Source organism: Juglans regia, chromosome 10, assembly GCF_001411555.2.
Source record: "Juglans regia cultivar Chandler chromosome 10, Walnut 2.0, whole genome shotgun sequence".
Classification (NCBI taxonomy): Eukaryota; Viridiplantae; Streptophyta; class Magnoliopsida; order Fagales; family Juglandaceae; genus Juglans; species Juglans regia.
The window spans coordinates 35,925,554-35,936,060 of NC_049910.1; the positions used below are offsets into that span (position 1 = coordinate 35,925,554).

Below are 10,507 nucleotides of genomic sequence, written 5' to 3' on the forward strand. Positions count from 1 at the left end.
TTCGTTTGTTTTTAGAAAATATATCATCTCATCTTATTTCATCTCATCTAATTATTACAATTTTTTCAACTTTTAATATAAAATAAAATAAACAATTCAACTTTTTCAAATTCTAAAATAAAAATAATATTAAAAAATATATTTTAACAATATTTTATTTAATTTTTTAACTTTAATCTCATCTCATCTCTAAAAACAAACAAGCCATAAAAGTAGAAATATTATTTCTCTTTATCAAATTGTTGCATACAAATCCTCCATTTTAAATTGTGCACAATACAAAATAAGGATAATGGTACAAATACACTTTTTTAATCGAAAAAGATGACCTACAAGTATAAATACACTTTTTTATTTTTATTTCAATTATTTTTTATATATTTTTAAAAATTACTTCCTGAACTATTAAGTTAAAAAAAATAAAAATCACAATGGATCAATTTTATGGGTGTAATTAGCATTTCCCATAAAATAATTACACTTAAAAAATACTCATGTAATTATCCTTAAATTTGAGTGATTATGCTTACCAGTAACCGTTAAAAACGTGCTCTTCCTCACGCACGCAATGACGTTAGTTTTAAATGTATTATTGACCGAAATATGAAAACGGAATACACGATTTCGAGACAGTCTTTCCGTTTGAATAGAAGCTCCAGCAGTTGTCTATTATAATAGAGGCAAGTGATTTTAGAAGACACTAATTTGAGAGCATAAAAAACATGTTAAAACAGGCTCAATACAAACACACGACAAATAACTGAAATGTAACCTTAGAGTCCTAATGCCTAAACCAAGGGGGATACTGGGCCGGCCCATAAAAGTAAACAGCTAAATAGACCTAAACTAAGATAAGTGGCCCCTCCGGAGCCCGTGATTCAAGCGAAGTGAAATGAACTAGTTGACTCCAACTCAGCACGAGCTTGCCACTGCTGTTACAAATTCAAAATCCACTCTTTAAAGTTTGCCTTGCAGCTCAAACAGAAAGTAATCTAATCATGAACATACATACTGATACAGACCAAGTCCTTGCCTTAATATGTAACAAGTCAGTCCTTGCCCAAGTGAATTTTTGTCATCTGATCCAAATCTAGTTCGACTTCTAACACCTCTGAATCCGCTTTCATGCCGGAATTACTGCTAGAGGAACCCATATTTTTCAATCATCACCACCACTCTTTCTAACATGAGGAAAAAAACTGGTTTAAGTAAAATGAGCTTCAAACTTGTGGGACTCACCTGTTCTGCACAGGGCCATGATCCTCAGCTGTTCGCATGGAATAGATTACTCTACCAACAATGTTTGCCATGAGAACAGGACCAAAGTTCCGGCTGTCATTTGCTTCCTGTTATCAAAGAGAAAAAATAAAACAAATAATCTGTTCATGCCAGACATTTTAAATGAGTTCTGGATAGTGAAATGAGATAAGTTTTTAGATAAAAATTGAATAAAATATTATTTTTAATATTATTATTATTTTCAGATTTGAAAAAATTAAACAATTTATTATATTTTTAAGATGAGATTAAACATTTTTACTATCCAAACGGGACATTCTCAATCGAATAATTAAATTATTAGATAACAAAATCCCATCTACCTTGGGCTTTAAGTTTTCGTTATCAGACAACACCCAGAACTGATTCTTTCCAAGAACAAAGGGCACCTCTTTTTCATCTTTAGAGACCATTTCATACCCTCCAATGCCAGCCAATCTTCTGACTAGATAATTATTATGTGATTTCATGGGGTCCCTCAACACCACCACATCTCCGGGGAAAACATACCTAAAACAGAAACACATATGCTGTAAATCAATAAATGAGTCAAACAAGAGATATAAAGATACTAAACAACAAATATGCCATCAAACAAAAGTGCAGGAAACTAATGTAGTGTGGGTGTTTGGGAAGTCGAATCTGTGAATACTAGACAGGAAATGATAGAAAACTCTCTCAAGAGTATTTCTTATAATTTATACTCAAAAATAACAACTGGGGTACCCAAACTGGCCTTGTTATGCTTAAATAGAATTCAGAATCCAACCCTAAAACAAAACCCTATGAAAAACTGAGTTTACAGTTCTCTTTGGTATAAGAAAGCTAAATTTACGTTGGGCCTGACACTGGTAATTTCCGGACAAGATGAGTCCCTCTTGGAGCACCTATAGTAGGAGCCATTTCTTCTCCACTATTCCAGTAAAAGTATGTCAACTTTCCCAGAAAAAAATTCTTCAAAGCAGCATCGATTGCTTCCCTGAATGTCATTTGACCACTTTTATAGCGCTGCATCATATTGCGAATATGGTCAGGAAATCTACAAGGAAAACAGTTTTTTTTTTTTTTTTGTATTAAAAAATTTCCATAAAAAAAAGTAAAATAAAACAGGTGCAGTAAACCCATCAAGAATATTAAGCATCACTTAACCATGTATACCCACTGTGTAGTCCAAAAGTAAATTTTTTTGGGGGAATGTAACCCTCGGGGATCCGACCCCCGAATACACCACACTGTAACAAGTATAAGTTAGCCAACATGATCAAAAATTTTGTCAGGATTACACGATGAGGCAAACCTCAAAGAACATTCCTGACTTGAGGTTTAGATCTCGTGAAGAGCACAACTTAAAAGGATAAAGCCCTCATATAGCACCTCTTATGTTTGTGTATTCCACTGGGCCACTATTTCGTCTATAATCTAAAAATCCTAAGAACCCAAACCATCACCTTCTTTTCCCATTTTAGTTTGAATAACACTTCGTTGATATAAACATTCCCAGAAAACTCATTTGCTATTCAGAACAAACCCCACAAACAAAAACCAAACGGCAAATAAACAGGGACCCAAATAAATATTTAAAGAAAAAAGTTCATTCCAATGAGAGCAATCAATCAAAATGAACAAAAACCCATACGCGAAAATCACAAGAGAAAAATGTAGATGAAGTGAGGGACCTGCATGGCGAGAGAGGCGGAATAATCAGCCTTGAGGCCTATGTACCGGTTCCACGATGATATGGAAATTACCATCGCAAACACAGTACTGTTGAAAGCCTGATGAGTAAAGAAGCAATAGGCTTACTTCGAGGGTGAGTGCCCGCAGAATGTGAGAGAAGGAGAGAGACACCGAGAAAGAGAGAGAAAATAGTTTGTTGCATTGATTTTTTGCATGAGGGAATCCTCCTGCAGACGCTTTATGCTCCTGAATTGTAACAAACTCTAAAAGAGAAAGCTACCGTACTCTGCAACAAAGAAAAATGACACGCCATGACATGGTAATAACATGATTCAATTATCTATACAACGGATTATGTATTTGGAAAAAATTATTTTGCCTCCCAATTTCATCGCTCAAGTTGATCTCTTGATAAATTTTTATTTTTTTCTTTTACTTAGTGATTTAAAATATATTGGTATAATTTTTTATTTTTTTATATATTTAAATATATTACAAAATTTGTAAAAAAAATGAAAAAATAAAAAACGGTAAAGTTGAGCAGGCTATTCTTCGCCCAGAGTAGCCTGACTCTATGTATTTTATCACTAATATCTAATTTACTAGAGTATCACCCCTATATCTATGGGATACTGTACACACTTATATAAATATTTTTTTTTTCTACTTACTACTTTTTTCTTCACTACAGGAAGTACCTTTTATTTATTTTATTTTTTTTTACTTTCTACTTTTTACTTTATTTGAAATGAATAAAATATATTAAAAATTATAATATTTAAATGATATAAAAAAATAGATAAGTTGATGCATAGTATATTATAAAAGTCAGTATATAAAATAAAAAAAAAAGTTTTAATGATGTATTTTAAAGAATAAGATGAAGAAATCATTGAGAATGCTTTTAATGATACGAAACATAACCTAATACTAACTTTTCTTTTGGTTACGCAGTTCAAATGAGATGAGATGAAATGTTTTGTTGAAAATTGAATAAAAAATTGTTAGAATATAAGTTGTATTTTAGAAATTGAAAAAGTTGAATTATTTATTATATTTTATGTGAGAGTTTCGAAAAGTTATAATGATGAGATGAGATGAGATGGTTTTGTATATCCAAACCGGACAAGCAACTCAACCCATCTCAAACCAATAATTTATGGGATCCACTACTTTTTCAACTTCTCCCAAAAAAAGATAAACTCATCTCACTCTACTTTATACATTTCAATCTAAAAATTTAGACACATCTCAACCTAAAAAAGTTAAGCTCGTCTCAATAGGACCCAATAAATATTACTATTCACAACTCAACTCAACTCAACATCCAAACATAGCCTTTAGTGTCTTCCCGATAAACTTTGGTCTTGTGAGGAGGGGCTTCCCTGTCGAGATGTCCTTCACAGAGACAAAATTGCCATGAAATTCAAAATAGTAGAAATTATCACTACAAAATTGGGAAACTGAGATCAAATCTTTTATTATACTGGAAACATGAAGTAGATTTTGAAGTAAAAAGAAAAAAGAATGAGAGAACAAAGAAAAAATGGTTGCTCTAATTATTGTAGAAAAAGATGAGTAATAAAAATGGACATATCAAAAGGTTGTGCAAACTTGTGTTTGGAGAAGATAATCTTTCAAGTATTTAGGCTCTAGCATCAAGTTTGACTTTTACAATGAGAAACAATATCTTGGGAGTATCTATGTAAATAAAGGAAAAAAAATGGAAAATATATATAGATGATTCCTTGAAATAAGTATTCTTATTCATACACTCACATGAACTTTGATATTGATAAACTTATGCGGTATGAACAACCATTGTGATTGTCACAAATAAGAGTGTATTTTATTTTTTGGCTATGTGAGTGACACTATGCTTGGACTTGTGAATTGTGATGCACTTAGGCATGTTCATTAACTTGATGATTATAAAAATAAATAAAAAATAAAACAAGGGGAAAAGAATTCTCGAAAATAGGTTTTTTGGGTCAATTAGTTTTAATTTTTTATTTATTTATTTGTTTTTTGGTTGGTTATCTGGTCCATGTCAAGTTTTGTTTATTTTACCTTCTTATGCATAAGTCTGGAACTGGTGGTTGTTTATTTGAGAGTGGGTCTCTGTTTTAATGGCTTAAGTCCCAGTGGGACATTAAGATATGTACTCGTGCATGACATGGGAAGTCACTTGGTGACTTAAGTAATATAGCATGTGATAGACCCACACGACCCAGACCCCCAAAACCCCCCGATACTCTCTCTCACCCACACCCACAACACTCTCACTCTTCGTGTGCCCTAGCCGAACCCCCTATTCTCAATCATATCATATTCGAGTTCTTCGAGGATTAGTAATCACAGAGACTTTCTCGCCTACATGGTAAGTACCATATACTCTTCCTTTATCTTACTTAGGGCTTAGTTATGCACTAATTTTGGAATTTTCTTATGGTGTGATTGTGAGGTGTCGGCATCGTATATTGGGTTTCAGATTGGATTTTATTTTTAGTTGGGTTGTCTATATTTGCTCTAGTAATAGGTATATCCTAATTTTCATGAATTGAGGATGGTTTTTATGTGGGTTACGACATTGTTCATCTCGGTTTCAAGTAGTGCCTACCAAGTGTTTGATTTTTTGTTTCAACCAAGTTGTCTTAATCATTTGCTCATTGTTTGACATGCATTCATTCTCATACATTATGTTTATCAAAATGCATGGTTGAGTTAAGATTAGAGAGAGTTTTTGTAGTGTCAAATCATAATCTTTCTTAGTGTCCTCATCTCGACACACATAGGCTTGGTATTTATTCTTTTGATTCTGATGAGGATGAGCTTTAAGCCATGACAGATTTGTGACAAAAAGGGAGACATTTAAGTGTGTTGCTGATAGGGAGTTGAATGAATTTTTAGAGTAGATATTAGAGGAGCAGATTAAGTGATTTTTTTAGTATTGTGAATTTATGGAGAAATAGAGTAAGTGTGTTGCTGATGGAGAGTTGAATGTTTTTTGTGAAGGATGAGTAAAAAGTGAGGGGGAGTAGCAGCAGCAAGAGGCAGGAGTTTAAGTTTACGTTATTTTAGTTCGGAAATTGTTTTGCTTATTTTGGGATGTAATCTAGCTAAACAATGTCTTGATTTCTTACTTAATAAACATGATTATTACTTATGACTAGAACTAGGGGTGTAAACTCAAACCAAAAAATCAGAAAACCAGACCGGACCTGACCAATTTTACCGGTTTTGAACTGGTCCGGTCTGGAACCGATTTTTAAAATCTAAAAACCGGCCGGTTTCGGTCCGGTTCCGGTTCCAGAATTTTTTGGACCGGACCGGACAGGTTGATTAAAAAAAATAAAAAATAATATTTTTATATATAAGTTTTATACAAAATATTTTTTATATATATTAAATATTAATGTATATAAGTTTTATATATAATGTATAATTATAAATTTTTATGTGAAATTTATATATATAATATATATAATTATATATATTCATATATGAAATAATTTCTTATTATAATTTATAAATTATTACATAAAATGTTAATACTAAATCACTAAAAGTTTATAACTAATACTAATATATAACTTATAATTATATCAATAGTCTAATATAGTCTAATATATTAATAAAAGTATAAAACAGTTTTTTTTTTTTTTTTTTTATAAACAAATTTATAATGACAAATTGTGAAACTTACATTTTAAAAAAACCGAAAAACCGGACCGGACCGAACTGGAAACCGGTAAAACCGGAAGTACCGGTTTAGGAGGATAACCGGTGCGTAATCGGTTTTGAAAAATACAAAACCGGTACATACCGGTTCGGTCCTAGATTTTATCCAAAACCGAACCGAACCGGACCGGTTACACCCCTAACTAGAACAAAATTTTAGTAGGATTAGATTACATCTAACCTTTAGTTTTGTTGAGACTAATTTCAATTAATGTTCTATGTCATTTCTTCTTATTACTGGATTGAGAATTTCTTCACGAGATCTTGATCTGCTAGTTGTTTTTGTTTTAGGTACATACTACATTCATCAAACAGATTTTTGTCACCAATCCGCCAAAGGGAGAGATTGTAAATGCTAGATTTTGGCTAGGACTAGGTGACTAGATGAATAAAAATTATTTAATGCTTTGTAAGTCGAATGAATATAAATCACTTTGATTTTATCTATAAACATTTGAAGTGTATGTAGAAATTATTAAATAATGTTTTAAATAAGTCAAGTGTGTGTATCCAAAGTTCAAGCAGTATGGAATTATCTAGTTGAATGCAAACTATATCTACTGAGAAGACTTAGGGTCAAGTGTCAACATACGTGTCAACAGATTCGTTCCCAACAAAGTTCTACTGCAAATCAAATATTGATCAAAATATTAATGATGGGGATCTCGGCTGGGTGATTGATCTTTGATTAGTTATTTTCTCAGAGTTTGAAAATATTGGAGAGTGAACCAAGTGCATAAGTGTAGAAAATGCATGGAGAGATGCGACAGATAAGAAATTGATTTTGAGGGAAAACTAAAAGTGAGGAGGTTTAGGGCATGAGAAACGGAACCCACTTCAAAGAACCAACAACAAGAAAATAAAATGAAATCGAAAAGAGAAGAGTAACGTGGGAGAGAGGGATGCAAGAAAAAACTGAAACTGAAATGTGAAAGAGAGGGAGAAAGAAACGGGAGCTGACGAAGAAGACACTAACCTCCAAAATGGCGCCATTTCAATACTCCCAAAGAAAAGGCTGGGCCTTGCTCACGGTCTGGGCTTCATAAAACACTGGGCCTTACATGTAGGGAAGGCATCCATACCATGTGCTCATATGGCTGGTTGCATGTGTTGTTTGGACGAGAATATGGCCTAAAAATTGTCATGTTTGCCCCATATGCCGAGCCCAAGAAAAAAAAAATCAGGTCGTAGGGCTTCCATGCTGTCTGATAAGTGAACAGATTATGATGGATCTGGGTTCCGTTCAAGATTTCCACATCAATATCTATATAAATATATATATATATATATATATAAATATATATTTTTATTCATGAGCTTTGTCATTCATTTAATGGGGCTTCGTACATTATTGTACAGACTTCAACAAGGTCTTTTATTTTTTATTTTTATAGGAGGTACTGTATCAGTATGGCAAGAACTGCTCACGCTATTATTGAACTCCTCTGGAAAGGCTGTTATCTTCAGTGTTACTACATTTAAATGAACATTGGTCATGCAATCTGTAGCCTTTATGAATCTGCTTAAGTGGTGTCGGTGGTGTGTAATCTCTCTCTCTCTCTCTCTCTCTCTGTGTAATATGCCGTACACATTTTTGCCAATGTTCCAACCTGGAAGATGACATTTGATTATTGAACTTTTCTTGTACAGTACGATTTCGAGAAAAAGATGCATCCATGCCATACCATGTTGGCACTTGGCATACAGCACTTCCTTTGTTTTGTTTGCTAATTTTGGCAATGATTGGGGTTCATGCAAAGCTAATAAAGAATTTATTTTGTGACATGACAATGAAGTTGGTGATATGCCAGCCAACGAAGCCTTAATGCCCACCTGCAATGCCAAAATGTGTCCTAAACTTTCAATGATGTCTGCCCATTCAATGACCCTACTTTCAATAAATCTCAAAGGAGACAGGTGAAACCAGCACATGGCATGCTTCATAGAATCTCACATAAAATCTTTTAAATTGTCTTTACTTGCTATAACACTTGAACGAGCACTAGTTCTGCAGTCACCATTTTAAGCGACTCTTGTTCTGCATTTTCCTGTTCATAACCATTCCCAGCTGGAAAAGCTTAACTTAAAGCTTGGAGTATGAGCCAGTGATTTGACTCCGAGCCTTTTGCCTTTTGGTTCTATACTCCTATCCTTTTCTCCAATACCTCATTCCCCACATGAGGAACATATCCTTTTATGAATCTGTCCTTTGAACAGGCAGCATATTCACTAATTTTATATTGCAATGGTTATAATTTCTGAGTTTCTAAGCAACTGCATGTAGAGTTCTATACCTATTGTTCAAGTTTAGCTTTTTGCTTTATTTTGCTGAAAAGTCGATCATTCTGCTGCTTTATTTCAATAAAAATGGAAGGTGTGCCAACAGTATGATGTGGGGTGCGATTATGCAACTGTCTATAGAGAGGACACTAAACACCTTACAGTTATTTATTATTTTATTATTATTTTTTACTATTATTTATTACTATTTAATATTTTATTATTATTTTTTCACTATTATTTATAAAATATATGAGAATACCTCATTGTCCAAACGCAACCTTAGCTAGCAATTGATCACCAACTAAAAGTGGGTAGGTTGTAGTTTAGTTGAAGAAGAGACTAGATTTAATCAGGGTGCCATAAACAAAGCTTAGGACCTTAGGTGCCATAGATAAAACTTCACACTAAATCAGCTTTGCCAATTGAGTAATGCATGCTCAAGTAGAGCTCTCTGATACAAAAATACAAGTTGAGAAAAAGCTCCTGTTTATCTTGTTTTGTAAAATTCCTGAGCCTTTAATAGAGTTGCATGGATTTTATTATGTGAAACGTCTTTTTTGACATTCTTCAAAGCTAGGAAACTGAACTGAAGACTTTCAAGGGGTCTGGTACTCAGGTTTCACCACATTGGCTGAAATGGGCTTCAGAGCCATTATACATTTGTCTACTTTCAATATTTAGATCGATGTTAAATAGGTGTAAACTAAAGTAAATCTGGGTTCTTGTCATTTATGTTCTGCAATTATGATCCAAAATGAGAAATAGCTCAGTCCTCTACTCCTTTGTATTGCACTCGTGGCTTGCAATTTTGTCAGAATCCATAATAAATAGGTCTACCAAAAAGATTAAGAAAATTCCAAAAACCTGTTGGGTTTGTTTTGAAGCTTGCCTAGCCCCAGCCAAGATATTTGGGAAGATTTGGTGAGTGTACGGCACTGAGTAGGGTCAGCTCTGTCTTGTAATATGAACCTATCATTATTTTATTATTTGATGAAGGAACACAGCTGCATAAATGAACAAAGACTCAAAACGCCCATTCCATGCTCTAGTTCCAACATGAATATCTCACACCAAGACCACTCATTAATGAGTGACGAATTTGTTGGGATGGATCTATCTATTTATTGGACTACTACTGAGTAATTGAATAAAAAGCATGGCAGAAGGGTAACAGCACAGGGTAGGAGTTTAGCATCTTCTGATCATTAAAGTGATCTGGGTGGCTACCAACCAAAACAAAACGTGATCACGAATGATGATGCATTGCCATTGGCTTAAGTTATTAGAAGAGAGTTATCCAAAATTCATGGTTTCGAAAGTCGATGTGCACATTTAATAGTGCAATAGGCAGTAACTAATTTAGATTATCTTTCATAATCTTCTTAGATAATCTTGTTGTGAAATGTTATATAAAACACACGATATCAATAATGATAAATAAAGTAAAAGTAATATAATCAATAACACGACGCACAATATATGTGGTTCGGCAAATTATCTACGTCCACAGAGCTGCAGAAATCTTATT

General features: G+C 33.3%; 1 protein-coding gene across 9 annotated transcripts; it reads right to left on the reverse strand.

Moving 5' to 3' along the window:
- Positions 1 to 643: 643 nt before the first annotated feature.
- Positions 644 to 3,161, reverse strand: LOC109003568. 9 transcript variants are annotated; one of them, XM_035694400.1, is made up of 6 exons: positions 2,955 to 3,161; positions 2,114 to 2,286; positions 1,602 to 1,788; positions 1,240 to 1,346; positions 1,034 to 1,137; positions 644 to 929 (listed from the first exon to the last, which is right to left on the reverse strand). In XM_035694400.1, exons 1-5 carry the CDS (start codon positions 3,027 to 3,029, stop codon positions 1,050 to 1,052), a joined length of 630 nt encoding a protein of 209 aa, XP_035550293.1. In that variant the 5' UTR covers positions 3,030 to 3,161; the 3' UTR covers positions 644 to 929; positions 1,034 to 1,049. The 9 variants fall into 9 exon arrangements, with proteins under 9 accessions (XP_035550293.1, XP_035550288.1, XP_035550289.1 ...); XM_035694395.1 differs by having other exon boundaries at positions 1,034 to 1,140; XM_035694396.1 differs by having other exon boundaries at positions 644 to 932; positions 1,034 to 1,140.
- Positions 3,162 to 10,507: the final 7,346 nt, after the last annotated feature.